Source organism: Solanum pennellii, chromosome 6 (assembly GCF_001406875.1).
Source record: "Solanum pennellii chromosome 6, SPENNV200".
NCBI lineage: Eukaryota > Viridiplantae > Streptophyta > Magnoliopsida > Solanales > Solanaceae > Solanum > Solanum pennellii.
In genome coordinates this window covers 58,317,415-58,336,680 of record NC_028642.1, presented here as the reverse complement: position 1 = coordinate 58,336,680, position 19,266 = coordinate 58,317,415, and the positions used below count along the sequence as shown (strand labels likewise).

Sequence of the window (19,266 nt, the reverse complement as noted above, 5' to 3'; positions counted from 1 at the left end):
GCTATTGGAGTATCAATTGGTTTAGCATCGTCCATTTTAAACCTCTTAAGCAATTCTTTGACATATTTTTGTTGATGAATCCATGTACCTCCAGGTGTTTGTTTTATTTGAAGCCCAAGGAAGTAGTTTAATTCACCCATCATACTCATTTCAAACTCATTGCTCATAAGATTTGCAAATTCTTTTGTGAGACACTTATTTGTAGCTCCAAATATGATATCGTCAACATAGATTTGCACGATTAGGAGACCCTTTTCTTTATTCTTGAAGAAGAGTGTATTGTCAATTTTACCTCTTGAATATCCATGACTTAAAAGGAATTTTGACAATCTATCATACCATGCCCTTGGAGCTTGTTTTAACCCGTAGAGAGATTTGTCAAGCTTATAGACATGGTCAGGGAAGTCATTATTCTCGAAGCCAGGGGGTTGCAAAAACTTCTTCTTGTAACAGCCCATTCAAGAAAGCACTTTTGACATCCATCTGATACAATGTGAACTCCATGTGAGATGCGAAAGCTATAAGCAATCTGATTGCTTCTATTCTTGCCACGGGTGCAAAAGTTTCATCATAATCTATCCCTTCTTCTTGATTATATCCTTGAACAACCAACCTAGCTTTGTTTCTGATTATGGTACCATGTTCATCTAACTTGTTCCTAAACACCCATTTAGTTCCAATTATAGTTCTGTTTGAGGGCTTAGGTACTAGATGCCATACTTTACTCCTTTCAAATTGATGTAATTCTTCTTCCATGGCTATAATCCAATCTGCATCTTGAAGAGCTTCACTTATTTTCTTTGGTTCTACCATGGATAGGAATGCACTATGCGCGTAGTGATTCTTCATTCTTGATCGAGTGGTAATTCCTGAAGAAAGATCAGTGAGCAGGTTTTCCAATGGGTGTGATCCTTGGTATTTGTACTCTTTTAGGATAGGAGTTGATCTTTCTTGTTCTTCATTATCATCTGACTGATTTTCATCTGTATCAACTCTTTCATCAGAATTCACTTGAGTTTCAGTTTCTTCTCTGTTTGTTGTGTCAGAGGAACCAGTTTCTTGGACCTGTTCCTGTTCAGAGACAGCATGTTCTTCAGCTGATGTGTTACTGAACAACACATCTTCTTTTGACATAGTGCTGCTTTCATCGAAGATAACATGAACACTCTCTTCGACACACATAGTTCTTTTGTTGAGTACCCTATAGGCTTTACTATGTGTGGAATATCCAAGAAAAATTCCATTGTCACTTCTAGCATCGAATTTCCCAAGCAGATTTTTTCCATTGTTATGAATGAAGCACTTGCATCCAAACACTCTAAGATGAGAGATGTTGGGCTTTCTCTCTTTCAATAATTCATATGGAGTTTTTTCTAACAAGGGTCTGGTCATGCAACGATTTATGGTGTAGCAAGCAGTGTTTATTGCTTCTGCCCAGAATTGGTTTGCAATTTTGCTTGCAATCATCATAGTTCTAGCCATTTCTTGAAGAGTTCTGTTCTTTCTCTCCACCACACCGTTTTGCTGAGGTGTTCTAGGGGCAGAGAAGTTATGATCAACCCCATGATGGTCACAATATTGTGCAAACTTTGAATTTTCAAATTCAGTTCCATGATCTGATCTGATTGCCTTTAGTTGTTTCCCATATTTTCTTTGAATTTTTCTCATTAGTGAACAGAAAGCTTCAAATGCATCATCTTTTGCTGCAAGGAATAGTGTCCAGGTGTACCTAGTGTAATCATCTACTAAGACAAACACATATCTTTTTCCCCCTCTACTTTGAACCCTCATTGGCCCACATAAATCCATGTGAATTAGTTCTAAGGAACAAGTTGAGCTTACCATCTGTTTGGACTTAAATGATGACTTTATCTGTTTTCCTAGAGTACATGCTTCACAAACCTTATCCTCCTTGAATTTATTTTTAGGCAGTCCTATAACTAAATCCTTGGTGATAAGTTTGTTTAATTGAACTTGGCTAGCATGACCCAACCGTTTATGCCACAACAAGGGATCTTTTTCCAACACGCTTAAACACACTAGATTTGTGTCAGAGATAGTTGAGGTGTCTATAGTGTAGACATGTTTATCTCTTTTTCCCGTTAACACTAATTTTTGTGTGTTTAGATTGATTACTTCAACACCAGTGGATCGAAAGATTACCTTGTTACCTTTGTCACACAATTGAGATATGCTGAGTAAATTGTGTCTAAGTCCTTCCACATAGTATACTTTATCAATTGAATGTTCATCAGTTCTTCCAATCTTTCCACAACCTTTGATTTGACCCTTTTTTCCACCACCAAAAGCAACCATACCTCCTTTTCCTTCTTCTAGTGAGAGAAACAATGTCTTATTCCCTGTCATGTGTCTTGAGCAAGCACTGTCCATGTACCACTGCTGCTTGCTTTCTCTCACTTCTTCCTGAAAAATTAGAGGTTGGATTTAGGAACCCTAATTAGCTTGGGTTTTTTGTTTTGATCAAAAGGGTGAATCAGATTTCTACGAGCCCAGTTGGGCAGACTGTTTTTTCTGGGTAAATACCTGTTCCTCTGAACAGTTTATAGATTCTTGTTGGGTTGTTTTCTTCAGTGGCAATTTTGTATTTGGGACAATATTGTTTAGAATGACTAGAGTTACCACAAACAATACAAAACGTAGGATTTCCATCCATGGGTTGTTCATATCCTATTCCGGTTTTGATGTTCCTATTGTTGTTCCCTAGATGAGTTACTATCATAGAGGATTTTGTCCATTTGTTTGCTCTTTCCAGATCACTTCTTACTCTAGTCAATTCAAGATTTATCCTTTTACAATTTTCCTTTTCTTGCTTTAAAGTTTTTTTGAGTTTGTCAACCTCAAGCTTTTGGTCAGGCAGCTCACCCTCTTTTCCTTTGCCAAGAACTTTTAATTTTGAATTCTTAGTTCTTAGTTCCAGATTTTGGGTTTCAAGTTGCTTGATTTTTTCTTGAAGGTCGAGTTTATTATTATTAAGATCAATATGCTCAAACTTTAAGCTGGATAGGGAAGCAAGTAGTTGANTTAGTTCCAGATTTTGGGTTTCAAGTTGCTTGATTTTTTCTTGAAGGTCGAGTTTGTTCTTATTGAGATCAATATGCTCAAACTTTAAGCTAGATAGAGAAGCAAGTAGTTTGCTTTTGGTGTTCACAAGTTCTTGAATTTTGTCTATGGATGCAAGCAATAGGAGTGAAAGCTTTTTCTTTGAGAACTTTGCTAGCTTATCTTTTAGATTAAGAAAGTTTACCTCAGTTTCTTCAGAGTCTGATTCAGGTTCAGCGTCTGATTCTTCTATTGCCATCAAGGCAAGGTCTTCAACATCCTCATACATGTCTGAGGAACCTGTTCCCCAGGCTGCATACATTGCTTGTTCCTTTTCCTTGGTTTTCTTTTTGTTGAGGAGTTCCTTCCTTTCTTTTTCAGCTCTTTCCTTTTTCCATTCTAATTCCCACATTGGGCAGTCCTTTATTTGATGATCTGTCTTACCACACTTAAAGCAACCTCCATTTTGTGATCGTTCAGGATTTTTTTCTTTCAAGGGTGGTGATTTTTTAGTAGAGTTTAATCCCCTTTTAAAGAGTTTCTTGAAGTTCCTACTTATCAAAGCTAGATCATCGTCATCTATGTCTGACTCATCGNTCTATGTCTGATTCGTCACTTTCAGTTGCTTTAAGACCAAGAACTTTTTCTTTATTTCCTTCACTTCTTTTGTCAACATTCATCTCATAGGTTTTGAGATTCCCAACTAATTCATCTAAAGACATAGTAGTTAGATCCTTAGCTTCTCTAATGACAGTGACTTTGATTTCCCCAGACCTAGGCAAAATCCTAAGTACTTTGTCATCCTGTTCCTCAGTGGTATATACTTTGCCTAGTGAGATTAGTTCGTTTACCACAGTGGTGAATCTGGTGATCATATCTTGGAGAGATTCTCCAGATTTCATCTTAAAGGCTTCATATTCTGAACACAAACTAGCAATCCTGAATTTTCGGACTTGAGTTGTACCTTCATGAGCGTTTTGTAACGTATCCCATATTTGTTTAGCAGAGGGACAACTTGAGATACGGTTAAATTCATCAGGTCCTAATCCACACACAAGAATACACTTAGCTTTTGCATTCTTTCCTAGCATCTTATAATCTGCTTCATTATATGTATCTGCGGGTTTAGGTATCTTATTTCCTTCACTATCAGTGGTAGTAGGAATTTGTGGTCCCTTAGTAATTCTTATCCATAGTTCGTAGTCTTCAGCTTGAATGAAGTCTTCCATCCTTGCCTTCCACCACGAGTAGTATTGTCCGTTAAATAGTGGAGGTCTGTTGATGTGTTGCCCCTTACCGTGTCCGAGTGGAGGTGCAGAACTCATGTTGATCTTATCTTGAGTTGTTAGACTCTCTAAAGATAACCTTGCTCTGGTACCACTTGTTGGAATTCTACCCTCCTGAATTCTTCAAAGGAACACGTACTAACAACTAGTTTGTGATTACTTAAAAACTTTAACAGTAATTAATTTGAACAGCACTTTGTATTATTTGTAAATTTCAAGTAATACAAAGTTTACAACGCTTTAGCTCTCAAGGAATTATAAACTCTAATTCCTTCTACTCAAAGACAAAAAAACTACTCCCTAGTTTTCTATCTTCTCAATGCTTTTCAAGTACTATAACTTGTCAAGCAAATCTACTACCTAGATTGTAAACAAGACTCTTGAATACAATCTTTACAACTTTATCACTCAACTCGCAGCACTCAAAAGACTTTAACAAAACTCTCTCAACCCTCTTGATCGTGTTTTGAAGTTCTCTCTTTGTAAGTGCGCAAGTTTTTCTGATCAAAATAGCTCTCTATTTATAGACCAGAAATTCAGCCAATCCTTGTACAAATCAACTTTGTATTTGTCTTCTACAAATCCTTGTTGACTTCTACTAACTCTTTTTCTCGAAACCTTATTGTACTCAAATTTGTTTTTAATAGTTTTCCTTAACCAAGTAAAACTACTATAAACACAAACGTACATATAAGTTTCCATACGTACGCCGCCACTAGCATACCTGCTGCAATATTTCACAGGAACATGTTGCACTACCTGTTCAATTCAATTTTGCCATATTCAAAATTTCAAGATTAACAAATACAATCTGAGTAAATGAAAAAGTTGTTTGATATATAAATGTGTTGAATAGAGATGAGACTGAGAAGAAAGAAGAGAAAAGTTTTTGAGACTAATTAAAAAAATAAATGAGTTGTTTGTAGAGTTTCTGAATAAAAGTAGACTGAAAAGAAAAAAAAAATCGATATGAACGAAGTTGGTGATGAAAATAATATTTTATATATGGAGTGAGAGCAACAATAAAAACAAAAAAATGAGATTTTTTTACATAATCTAAAAATGTGATAAAACTATTTTCGTGGTTATATATCAATAATAATATTTTTGAAAAAAAAAAGAATTCATGTATTAACAACATTTGAACTAGATTCAGGATTTACACAATTTCTCGCATATGAGTTTGTCTGTTCGCTTTTAAAAGTTATTGATAAATTTAATGAAACGAATGAATAAAAAAAATGTAATAAAAGTATTGATATAATTCACACTCTTAAAATATATTTCTCTTTAATTGCGTCATATTTCTACTTTCTCATCTTCTTCTACACACAAAAAAACTTGTTTCTCCCTATCCCTCTTCAACTATCTGTTAGCAACTAAATATCTTTTTTTCCCCTAAATCTTGTTTGATCATAAATTTTTTTGCAGAATCAATCATATTAATTATTTGGTTCATATGGATTTAACTGTCAGAATGGGCAAACATAGAAACTAAAATAAAGATTGTTATTATAACTTGCATATTGAGAAACATTACCATATTTAAAATATGAAAAATTAGGAAGAAGAATTCAACTTCACTTTATATATCAAAATAAGATGACACAATACTCCCCCCCTTCTCCTTGTAATGAAGTTTTTACAATTTCATTTTAATGACTCACATAATCAGAATAATACTAATCGTCTTTTTTTAAATTTACTTCTATTTAAATGAGTGAATTTTTATGTAACTAAAAAACTGTATAATATATATTTGATTAAAAAAAGATAATATTATAGATAATATAAGTCATTAGAGAATGTTGGCAGCGAGCTGCAAGTTCTACTTGGGGGGGAGGGACACTCTGGATATACGCCACTCTGGATATTTTTGTGCTTGTTTGACAGTAGTGGGTGTGACAGTGGGGTTCAATTTGGCTAGGTAATCAAAAATCTTTTTTGGTTTTGTGATATTATTTTGGGATCGAGTGACAGCACGGGTAGGAGGAGACGGACATTGAGGCGGTGAAGGAGGGAGTTCTAACTCGAAGGTAGGACAGGCTGGTTGAGGAGCCATATGCGTTGGTGGGTTGGTATTTCTACGGTGATACACAAGGAGAGGAGACAAGCTGCTTTGTGTGTTGGTTGGTATCGGCGTTTGAGAGTGTGTAGGGAGGCGTGGTAGTGCTAAACGCTGGGCAGTATATATAGAAGAGGTGTTCTGGGAAGCATAAATTATTGAAGATGAGGAAGACAGAAATTTACCTTGAGAAGGAGGAGTTTCTACAGGTGAATCTATTGCGTCTGTTGCTGATGCATCGTCAGATAAAGACTGTGAGTTTGAGTTGTCTCCGGACTGGGCTGGAGAGGAAGCATATGGTGATGGAAAATCTATAATAGTGCGTGCTGCTATTTCTAATGAAGTTGGTAGATCTGTAACTATGGGAAGTTTGGGTGTGGGGTCTGAAGAACTTGGCATTGTTGGTGTTGCCCATTCCAGGTGAGTCGATTTAATGGCAATGTTGGAGAATAATATCTTAAATAGAAAAAACATCCTCAACAAATCGCACATCTCGAGATAAGTAAACCTTTGCAGAAATTGGGTCAAAACACTGGTGACAGTGATGGGATAGTGAGAATCCAAGATAGACACATGGGGTAGATTTTGATTCAAGTTTATTTTTGGAGTATGGTTTTATCCATGGATAACATAAACAACCAAAATTTTGTAGGGAGTTATAATTAGGTGATTTTCTAAGTAATCTTTAGAATGGGGATTGATTATCGAGGTGAGAGGTTGGAAGACAATTGATGAGGTAGACAGTGTGATGGCATGCAAAAGACCAGAATTGGGGTGGGAGTGACGCCTCATGTAAGAGTGTTCTTGCAGTTTCGACAATATGGCGATGTCGCCGTTCTGCAAGTGCAACTCGTTGGGGTGTATAGGGAGGGGTAGAGAGGTGTTGAATGCCGTGAAGTGAAAGTTAGGAGTCAAGACTTTTATACTCACCTCTGCCATCATTATACAATGATAAAATTTTAGAGTCAAAATGTTTTTCCATCATAGGATGAAATTTTTGAAAGATATCTTTAACTTCACTTTTCTTTGTTAGTGTGTAGAGGCAAGTGTACTTCGTATATTGGTCAACAAAAATACAATAATACAACTTTTTATCAAGAGATAAGACTGGTGATGGCCCCTATAAGTCACTGAAAATAATTTGAAGTGGTTTAGAGCTACACAATGACAATTGAGTAAAAGGATGTCAATGAGCTTTATTAGATAAACATGAATTACAATGAAAATTTTTGTCTCTCTCATGAAACGGTAGAGAGAATTTATTCAAAATAAACCTAAGAACTCTAGAGTGAGGATGACCAAGAATTTGGTGCCAAGTAGTGAGAGGGCTGGATGTGGAGATAATGTGAGCTTGGGAATGTGAGACAGGCCACTCATATAGTCCATTGTTAGTCCGACCGTGCACCAGTGCCTGCCGTGTTTTCAGATCCTTCTCAACAAAGTTAAAAGGAAAAAATTCAATAACTTAAGATTGTCTTGACAGAATTTAGAAACAGAGATAAGCTTGTGTTTGATGGAAGGGGCACACAAAGTGTAAGTTAGCTTAAAAATATTATTTGATGCATTTAATTTAGTAGAACCAGTGTGAGAGATAGGAATTTTGTTACCATCACCCATGGAGACATCTTCGTTACCGCGGTATGGTTGTAGGTTGTGCAGCTCTGTTGTGATGTGATGGGTGGCTCCTGAGTCAACTATCCAGGGATTGGTCTCCGTTGTAAGCCCAGCGGCATAGTTGGCTTTTGCTTCAAAGTGATTATGAGATCTCGAGCGGCAAACATTGGCGGTGTGGCCAATTCTGTTACATAGTTGACAACGAATAATACAGTTTGGATTTGAATTGGATTGCCCTTGTGGTGGAGCGCATGGACGCAAGTTCTGGCGCCATTGTTGAGAGTTGTTGGTTTGTCTACGGTTGTTGCGATTATTGGAGTTGAATTTAGTGGGAGTAGCAACTGCAGCAGTGATGGTACTAGATAGTTTCTTAGCATCCCCGTGGCGGAGGAAGAGTTCAAAGTCTAGTAACTTCNTGGAGTTGAATTTAGTGGGAGTAGCAACTGCAGCAGTGATGGTACTAGATAGTTTCTTAGCATCTTCGTGGCAGAGGAAGAGTTCAAAGTCTAGTAACTTTTCAAACAGTTCCTCATAGGAGATAGGCGTATCGCGTGCACGAATATATTTCACGAAATTTAGGACCTAGACCACTAAGTATTTTGACAATGAGTTCAGGATTGGAAACAGGAGCACCAGCAGTGGCTAACTCATCCGAAAAGGACCGAATAGTATGAATATATTCAGTAATGGAGCGAGAGTCCTTAGTGACACGGGCAAGCTGATCAAGCAGACTGAAGACTCGGGTTTGAGATTTGTTCGCATAACTGGTATGCAAGGCATCCCAAGCAGATTTAGCCGAGTTAGCGGCTGCAACAGTAGGGGCAATAGTGGGTTCGACAGAAGCCATGAGAGCATTCTGGATGAGTTAATCCTGACGGAACCAAGTTAAGAAGGCAGGATGAGGATAGATATTCGAGCCGAGGGGACGGTTTCCATTGAGATAGCCAAAGAGGTTGTAGCCATACATAAGCATGGAAAATTGGGCTTTCCAGGTGGCAAAGTTGTGACCACCACTTAGTTTGATGAGTAATTGGGATGCGGGATTGAATTGAATGATAATATTGGTGTTTGTCGTGTTATCAGGATTGACAACTCTGGGATTGTTGCCATTGTTGTTGGTCATTGTTGCTGATCTGCGCGAGGAGAGAAAGAAAATGGATCGTACTCTTTAAAGCGTGAAGAGCCCTGATACCATATGAAGACTGAATGTACTTTATTAATGAAGGCAGCAAGTTCTTAAATAGAGTTACAACGGAACTAATAAGACTCCTAAACGAACTTAACTAAAGACTCCGCATCCTTCTCTTGTATGGTCATTGTTTTATCATCATTTTCAGTAGATTTCTCTTCTTCATTCTGATTATTCATACAAGGAATTTGATCATTTGAAACTTTGCGATGATTATATTCATCACCTTCAAAAAGTGGATCAAGATCATAAAAGATATCATCGTTCATATCCATCACTTTAAATTGGTTTTGATAGATTGAACATCAAGATCTGAGAAGAATATAAGAAAAAAAAAGAGTAAGAAAAAAAAAGAACTTTTTTTTTGATACAATCTAAGTAAATGAAAATGTTGATTGATATATAAGTTAAATATATTGAATAGAGATGAGATTGAAAAGAAAAAGAGAGAAAAGATTTTGAGATTAACTATGAAAATAAAAGAGTTGTTTGTAAATCTTCTGAATAAAAGCAGACTAAAAAGAAAAATATTCGATAAGAACGAAGTTGGTGATGAAAGTAATATTTTTTTAATGGAGTGAGAGAAACAAATAAAAACAAAAAAAGCGAGATTTTGTTTTATATAATCTAAAATTATATACAAAAAAAGAGTAGGAAAAGAGAAGAACTTTTTCTAATACAATCTGAGTAAATGAAAAAGTTGTTTGATATATAAATGTGTTGAATAGAGATGAGATTGAAAAGAAAAAGAGAGAAAAGATTTTGAGATTAACTATGAAAATAAAAGAGTTGTTTGTAAATCTTCTGAATAAAAGCAGACTAAAAAGAAAAATATTCGATAAGAACGAAGTTGGTGATGAAAGTAATATTTTTTTAATGGAGTGAGAGAAACAAATAAAAACAAAAAAAGCGAGATTTTGTTTTATATAATCTAAAATTATATACAAAAAAAGAGTAGGAAAAGAGAAGAACTTTTTCTAATACAATCTGAGTAAATGAAAAAGTTGTTTGATATATAAATGTGTTGAATAGAGATGAGATTGAGAAGAAAAGAAGAGAAAAGATTTCGAGACTAATTAAAAAAATAAATGAGTTGTTTGTAGAGTTTCTGAATAAAAGTAGACTGAAAAGAAAAAAATCGATATGAACGAAGTTGGTGATGAAAACAATATTTTATATATGGAGTGAGAGTAACAATAAAAACAAAAAAAAAATGAGATTTTTTTTACATAATCTAAAAATGTGATAGAACTATTTTCGTGGTTATATATCAATAATAATATTTTTGAAAAAAAAAAAATTCATGTATTATCAACATTTGAACTAGATTCAGGATTACACAATTTCTCGCATATGAGTTTGTCTCTTCACTTTTATAAGTTCTTACTAAATTTTATGAGTCTGAATGAATAAAAAATATGTGATAAAAGTATTGATATAATTCACACTCTTAAAATATATTTCGCTTTAGTTCCGTCGTATTTCTACTTTCTCATCTTCTTCTACACAAAAGAAACTTGTTTCTCCCCAGCCCTCTTCAACTATCAGTTAGCAACTAAATATCTTTTTTTTCCTAAATCTTGTTGTATCATAAAAAAAATTTGCAGAATCAATCATATTAAATATTTGGTTCATATGGATTTAACTGTCAAAATGGGCAAACATAGAAACTAAAATAAAAATTGTTATTATAACTTGCATATTGAGAAACATTACCATATTTAAAATATGAAAAATTAGGAAGGAGAATTCAACTTCACTTCATATATCAGAATAAGAAATTAACTTGTTTCACAATATTACCATCTAGACAATTTTACAGATTACATTTTAGACTGATTATTTTTTCATGTAAAAGCTGACATCGCATATTTTGTTTGTCTATAACTATAAAAGTAAAAACATGAAGATTTACTGTAACCCTTTAACAATCTATATTAGGTGTAATCATAAAAAAAAGAAGAAGTTAAAAAACATCATCAGAATTGTATGTAACATATGTGACATAAAATGACACAATACTCCCCCCTTCTCCTTATAATGAAGTTTTTACAATTTCATTTTAATGACTCACATAATCAGAATAATACTAATTGTCTTTTTTTAAATTTACTTCTATTTAAATGAGTGAAATTTTATGTAACTAAAAAACTATGTAATATATATTTGATTAAAAAAAGATAATATTGTAGATAATATAAGTCATTAGAGAATGTTGGCAGCGACAAAATATAATAAATACTACAATAATTTTAGATAAATATGGCGTATTTCGCCTATCAAAAAGAGTTCCTTCTTTATCTTCTTCTAGCTATCCAACAACTATGATCTAAAGAGAGTGGTGTGTAGGCAACGTTAGCCTACCTTGTGAAAGTAGAAAGATTGTCTCATGTAGGAAACACAATAACGAAGAGAAGTGAGATCAATATAACCAATAAAATCATTTACTCGATCTACACAAATACCTAGCCGATAAAAAAAACAGAGAATCACAGTATAAATGAGTGAGAAAAAGATGAATCAGGCAATATTCCTGAAAAAACAATGGACAGGTTTTGTTGATGAAGAGAATGACAGCAGTGTGCTGTGAAATTAGAGAGTATCCCTCTGTAAAATAGCTCTCTGTCCTATCAAATGTTTATTTCTACCTGTTGCCTGTTTGTGCTCAAAATTCACACAATACTTGAAGCTGCAATGTATCTAATGACAAAAGAAAGCAGCAGATAAAGAACAAACTGTCTCGTCTGAAATTTAGAGCAAAACTATTGATGTTTTTGCAGAATCAAAACTCCTAGTAAAAGTTCAGCTTGCCTATTAGGATTAATACTAGGACAATCAACTCTCCTACTTCTTTCCCCTCAAACTTCAGTCAAATGCTTTATCTTATTTTCTTCTTATGGGCCTTCCACTGCTTCATTATGTGTTCAACTCCTTCGTTCAATGACACAATTCTTTTTTCCTTGTAATGCCACAACGCAGGTACTGGGTACCTGCCACTGGGGTTATGCTCATTCAACTCGTTTAACGCAGTTACAACAGATTGATAAACTTCATCACCATATTCGGCCTTTAGTTCCTTCAATTTCTCATCATCATCATCAATTATTTCCTAAGCAAATAAAAATTGAATGAGTAGATATTTCAAAAACCAAAAACAAAGAATATATGTAATAATAGTTAAAAACTGTACATACCTCAGCAATATGACCCTTTTGGATAATCTTATAAGGATGCCAGTTTGGATCCCTCAGGTAATCCTCCCACAACGAACATATCTCCACTGCTTTCTCTGCTGCTTCTTTAGGATTAAATTTTCTTTTGGCAGCAGCATGGAATGGCTTCCCATCAAGTTCCCCCATTCTCTTGACACCGATAAAAGCACGGCTCTCCCTTAAACCCTGCGTGAAAAAAAATTGAAAGCACTAATTAACTAGAGCAAAGGGAAAGAAATGAAGATTGCACATAAAATTGCTGTTCATACAGTACTGGTTGGCAGGTTGAGACTGAAATCATCTTTTCATGTTACACAAATACTTTTATAAACATTAGAATCATGGAGGCTGATTTGTAGGTCTGTAATTTCTAAGCAAACGTACATTTAAAAATATACAGCTTGCAGCTACTATTGCAAATGTTTTCAGATGCCAATTTAATGCATGAGCTATATTAGCAAGCTTTGGCTGATTATGAATGAGAATCTCTGCAAATAAACATTACAGAGGAAGAAGTATGATAAACCAAACAAGTATGATAATTCAAATGACCAAAAAAAAAATGTTTATGATCGTGATTCATGAATGTAGAAAATTACATTGATTAAAGCAAGGGCATACATGGAGGGGAAAAATAATTCTAGGAGTAAAATAAACCAAGTTAGATTTACCATCTCCAGAAGGTTCCTCTGTAATGCATATCTCCAGAATTTTATAAAGAGAATTTTAAACTTTTAGCATAATGTAGGTGGGCATACTGTTTCAAGCAGTGGAACGGCAGCTAAAAGAATTCATCTAGGCACTGGATCTTGCTAGCAAATACCAATATGTGCTGGCACTATTCTTTTTTCTTCTTTTTAACACTGCTGAGCATTTTATTGATTGTGAAGATGTAGTTCTAGATTGAATCCCAATACAAACTAATTAATGGGAAATTATCATTGAAGCAAATGCGTGAAGAATGAAAAGCGTCTGCTCGACTTCCTAAAAAGGCAGATCTATGGTGTACTCACTCCTTAACAAATAGAAGGATTCGCTGCTCGTGCTGGTGAACAAGAATAAAGTAACCAAAACCTTTCTAAAGCATATATGTTTACCTCCAATTTTCGTAGAGTAAAATCACATTGCTTCATTATAAACAAATATTTATGAAGATGAATTAAAAAGGTAAAATACTCACATGGATTAATTCTTTACGGGCTTCCTGCACCTCATCATTTGTAAGTCTTTCCTTTATAATTAGAGCTTGATTCAGTGTTTCCAAGCTATCAAGTTCTTCTTCACTCTCCTTGATTTCTTCTTGAATTGACTGCAGTTTCTTCTTAGCTTCGACGTCGCCTTCCTCATTCATGAGTCGCATCACTTCCATTGAACCTCTCAAGCGCTCAATCTGCAACTGTAGTGCTTGCTTCTGATCAAGGTTTACTTCCAGTTCAATTATTCTTTTATGAAGTTCTTCCTTTACTCTCTGCAAGGATAAGCTCAAAGTCAATTGCTAAAAGTTATGGAGTATTCTGTATTCAAAGAGGCTGTATTAAGCCAAAATAGCACAACACACCTTATGATCTTCAGCCAATTGCAGCATTTTCTCATCTGCATTTCTCTGCTCCAATATTGCCCTTTCATTCTGCAGTTAAAGAATTTCAAAAAGCTATCAGGCTAAAGCATCAGAAGACATCTACGGACCTGGTATTCGAATTAATTCCTGTAATCATATTATCAGGCAAGCAAAGTGTTAGCAGAAAAGCGGTGTTGACCACACTGGATATGCTCGAATAATTCAAATTCCTTTAAATCAGATAAAATTATGTTAAACATCTTTAAAAGGAACAACTGCAGTATCTTAGAGACCCAAAGAGTATCATCTCTACTTTCCCTTTGTTGAAGCATCACCTGCAAAAAAAAAATAAAGTAATTTTCTGTATGCCTCTTTTTTACCATCTCTTTCTGGAGCTGAAGCTTTCTCTTCTCACTCTCATTCAGTGCTTCACGTTTTCTCAATTCCAGTTCTTGTTGCATCAATTGTTGTTTTTGAGCTTCAAGTTGCATTTTGCTTTTCTCATGCTCACGTATAACATCATCGAGCTGATGGAACGCTTTATGCCGCATCATCTCCATCTCTGGTAAACAGATCATACAACATTAGAGGAGGAACACAGCAAAAGAATGAGCACAACTTCATGATACAAGTTACAAATTTTGCCAGATGTATCTTTTAGCATTATGTTAAAAGTGAAGCAATAAGATAGAGATACATATACTATGTAACTAGTTTACAGCAAAGAGGCAAAAGGAAAACACACCTTCATTGTAGTTTTTGACCATCTCCTCCTTTTGACTCATCACATTATCCATAAAAACTTCTGCTCTGCTTATTTTCTTCTCCATCTCTTCACACTCCTTGTTCTTCATCTCTAACTCGTTGGTCAAGGTCCATAGTAGCCTTGAATCTTTCCTCTTATTCTCTTCCTGTATTCCAGAAACTGACTTAAGATCTCCATGTTTACGGAGATAAGTACCAACGGAAGACCCAGCGTTGTAGTCTTCACCACGTGCAATCCAAGCATACAAATTACTATCTGGACGTCTTACTGAATTCCAATCTCTTTTCCCATGTCCATCTAATTCGAATGCTCTTTCGAATGCTATAGCATTCATGAATCCCGACCAATCCCCTTGAAATTCCACAATGGCATATCCAGTATGACCCTTGTAGTTCCACAAAGGATGAACCTTCAGTGGATTAAACCCTTTCTCAATCCATAGCTTTTTTAGATTTGTTCCACTTCTACCTACACGCTGCCCTTCCTTATATTCAACAGGAATATTGGCTACTATCCCCATCCAAGGAAAAACTATTAGATCATCCTTGGTCTTGCTGATACCTGCAGGCTTACTAGATGCTAGGAGAGGTTGGGGTTGCAGACCATCTTTAGTACTTTTGGGAGGAGGTTCGAGTACCACTCTGTTCTCCGCATCTTGTTTTTCCCTTCTCAGGGGCTCTTCAGCACCATCAACAGGTCTATCCACTGCTTCAATGGTCCTAGCAGCAGGCGGATAAAAATATCCTCCACCTTCAGACTTCTCAGTGACCTGAGATGGCTCTACTGGATTACTCTTGGCATATTGAGAACCTTCCCCTGATAGCTCAAAACATCTCGTCTGACTTGATTCAGACGTGTTCTTGTCTACATGTATGTACCTATCTATGTACTTGAACAATCCCAGATGTCTAGCCTTGTCTCTAAAACTAGCACTTCTTGAATCTATACCAATGTGGGAAGAATGCCGTAGAAGCTCTTGTGAATCATACTCTCTACTTGAATCCTGACAGTATGGACATTTGAAATACTTCCCAGAACGACTAATTTTGACGTTTTCATCTCTTAAATCTTTGTAGGTATTATACTGCAGCTCTTCAAACTCTGAATTAGTGCTGCCACTTTCCCCTGATCTTCTATGAGACATCTTCAACCTGTAATAAGATTAAAAGCTAAATAACAGTTTGTGTTTTGTAGATAACCAAACTAAACTAGAACTAAATAGAAACATATACACTTTGTTAATCTTGAGATTTTGAAAATGGCAAAATTGTATTGAACAGGTTACACAACATGTTCCAGTGAAATAATGCAGCTGGTGTGCGAGTGGCGGCGTACGAGTAGTGTTGAATTATAGATGGTAACTTATATGTACGTTTTGTTTAGAGTAGTTTACTTGGTTAAGGAAAACTACTAAAAACAAATTTGAGTGCAATAAGGTTTTGAGTAAAAGAGTTAGTAGAAGTCAACAAGTATTTGTAGAAGACAAATACAAGTTGATTTGAACAAGGATTTGCTGAATTTCTGGTTTATAAATAGAGAGCTATTTTGATCAGAAAAATTTGCGCACTTACAAAGAGAGAACTTCAAAATTCGATCAAGAGGGTTGAGAGAGTTTTGTTAAATTCTTTTGAGTGCTGCGAGTTGAGTGTTAAAGTTGTAAGATTGTATTCAAGAGTCTTGTTTACAATCTAGTTAGTAGGTTATAGAACTTGAAAAGCGTTGAAAAGATAGAAAACTAGGGAGTAGTTTTTTGTCTTGAGTAGAAGGAATTAGAGTTTATAATTCCTTAAGAGCTAAAGAGTTGTAATCTTTGTATTACTTGAAATTTACAAATAATACAAAGTGCTGTTCAAATTAATTACTGTTAAGTTTTTCAAGCAAACACAAACTAGTAGTTAGTACGTGTTCCTTTGAAGAATTCAGGAGGGTAGAATTCCAACAAGTGGTATCAGAGCAAGGTTATCTTTAGAGAGTCTAACAACTCAAGATAAGATCAACATGAGTTCTGCACCTCCACTCGGACACGGTAAGGGGCAACACATCAACAGACCTCCACTATTTAACGGACAATACTACTCGTGGTGGAAGGCAAGGATGGAAGACTTCATTCAAGCTGAAGACTACGAATTATGGGTAAGAATTACTAAGGGACCACTAATTCCTACCATTACTGATAGTGAAGGAAATAAAGTACCTAAACCCGCAGATACATATAATGAAGCAGATTATAAGATGCTAGGAAAGAATGCAAAAGCTAAGTGCATTCTTGTATGTGGACTAGGACCTGATGAATTTAACCGTATCTCCAGTTGTACCTCTGCTAAACAAATATGGGATACCTTACAAAACGCTCATGAAGGTACAACTCAAGTCCGAAAATTCAGGATTGCTAGTTTGTGTTCAGAATATGAAGCCTTTAAGATGAAATCCGGAGAATCTCTTCAAGATATGATCACCAGATTCACCACTGTGGTAAACGAACTAATCTCATTAGGCAAAGTATATACCACTGAGGAACAGGTTGACAAAGTACTTAGGATTTTGCCTAGGTCTTGGGAAATAAAAGTCACTGCCATTAGAGAAGCTAAGGACCTAACTAATATGTCTTTAGATGAATTAGTTGGGAATCTCAAGACCTATGAGATGAATGTTGACAAAAGAGGTGAAGGGAATAAAGAAAAATTTCTTGGTCTTAAAGCAACTGAAAGTGATGAATCTGACATAGGTGACGATGATCTGGCTCTGATAAGTAGGAACTTCAAGAAACTCTTTAAAAGGGGATTAAACTCTACCAAGAAATCACCACCCTTGAAAGAAAAAAATCTTGAACGATCACAAAACGGAGGTTGTTTTAAGTTTGGTAAGACAGATCATCAGATAAAGGATTACCCAATGTGGGAATTAGAATGGAAAAAATGAAAAAGCTGAAAAAGAAAGGAAGGAACTACTTAACAAAAAGAAAAACAAAGAAAAGGAACAAGCAATGTATGCAGCCTGGGGAACAGGTTCCTCGGACATGTATGAAGATGCTGAAGATCTTGCCTTGATGGCGATGGAAGAATCAGACGCTGAACCGAAATCAGACTCTGAAGAATCTGAGGTAAACTTTCTCAACCTGAAAGATAAACTAGTAAAATTCTCCAAGAAAAAGCTCTCACTCCTACTGCTTGCATCCATAGACACAATTCAAGATCTTGTTAACACCAAAAGCCAACTACTTGCTTCCCTATCTAGCTTAAAGTTTGAGCATATTGATCTCAATAAAAACAAACTCGACCTTCAAGAAAAAATCAAGCAACTTGAATCCCAAAATCTGGAACTCAGAACTAAGAATTCAAAATTAAGAGTTCTTGGCAAAGAAAAGGAGGGTGAACTGCCTGACCAAAAACTTGAGGTTGACAAACTCAAAAAAAACTTAAGACTAGAAAAGGAAAACAGTAAGAGAATAAATCTTGAATTGACTAGAATGAGAAGTGATCTGGAAAGAGCAAATAAATGGACAAGATCCTCCATGATAGTAAACCATTTAGGAAACAACAATAGGAACATCAAAATCGGAATAGGATATGAACAACCCGTAAATGGAAATCCTACGTTTTGTATTGTGTGTGGGAGCTCAAGTCATTCTAAACAATATTGTTCTAAATATAAAACTGCCACTGAAGAAAATAACCCAAAAAGGACCTATAAAACTGTTCTGAGGAACAGGTACATTCCTAGAAAATACAGTCTGCCCAAATGGACTCATAGAAATCTTATTCACCCTTTTGATCAAAACAAAGAACCCAAGCTAATCTGGGTTCCTAAATCAAACCTCTAATTTTTCAGGAAGAAGTGAGAGAAAGCAAGCAGCAGTGGTACATGGACAGTGCTTGCTCAAGACACATGACAGAGAATAAGACATTGTTTCTCTCACTAGAAGAAGAAAAAGGAGGTATGATAGCTTTTGGTGGTGGAAAAAGGGTCAAATCAAAGGTTGTGGAAAGATTGGAAGATCTGATGAACATTCAATTGATAAAGTATACTATGTGGAAGGACTTAGACACAATTCACTCAGCATATCTCAATTGTGTGATAAAGGTAACAAGGTAATCTTTCGATCCACTGGTGTTGAAGTAATCAATCTAAACACACAAAAATTAGTGTTAACGGGAAAAAGAGATAAACATGTCTACACTGTAGATACCTCAACTATCTCTGACAAAAATCTAGTGTGTTTAAGCGTGTTGGAAAAAGATTCCTTGTTGTGGCATAAACGGTTGGGTCATGCTAGCCAAGTTCAATTAAACAAACTTATCACCAAGGATTTAGTTATAGGACTGCCTAAAAATAAATTCAAGGAGGATAAGGTTTGTGAAGCATGTACTCTAGGGAAACAGATAAAATCATCATTTAAGTCCAAACAGATGGTAAGCTCAACTTGTTCCTTAGAACTAATTCACATGGATTTATGTGGACCAATGAGGGTTCAAAGTAGAGGGGGAAAAAGATATGTGTTTGTCTTAGTGGATGATTA

The 19,266-nt window shown here is 35.5% G+C and overlaps 2 protein-coding genes across 2 annotated transcripts in view; both read right to left on the bottom strand.

Annotated features, from left to right (window-relative positions):
- Positions 1-19,266, bottom strand: part of LOC107023869 (factor of DNA methylation 4-like) — a 43,458-nt gene that overhangs the window by 21,247 nt on the left and 2,945 nt on the right. The gene's annotated exons all lie outside the window — the stretch shown is intronic.
- Positions 11,859-15,089, bottom strand: LOC107022775 (factor of DNA methylation 4-like). The gene is given in 7 exon segments (XM_015223366.2): positions 11,859-12,323; positions 12,409-12,612; positions 13,607-13,894; positions 13,985-14,053; positions 14,365-14,546; positions 14,730-14,945; positions 14,948-15,089. Coding segments are annotated over 7 exon segments (1,236 nt in total). The 5' UTR covers positions 14,994-15,089; the 3' UTR covers positions 11,859-12,092.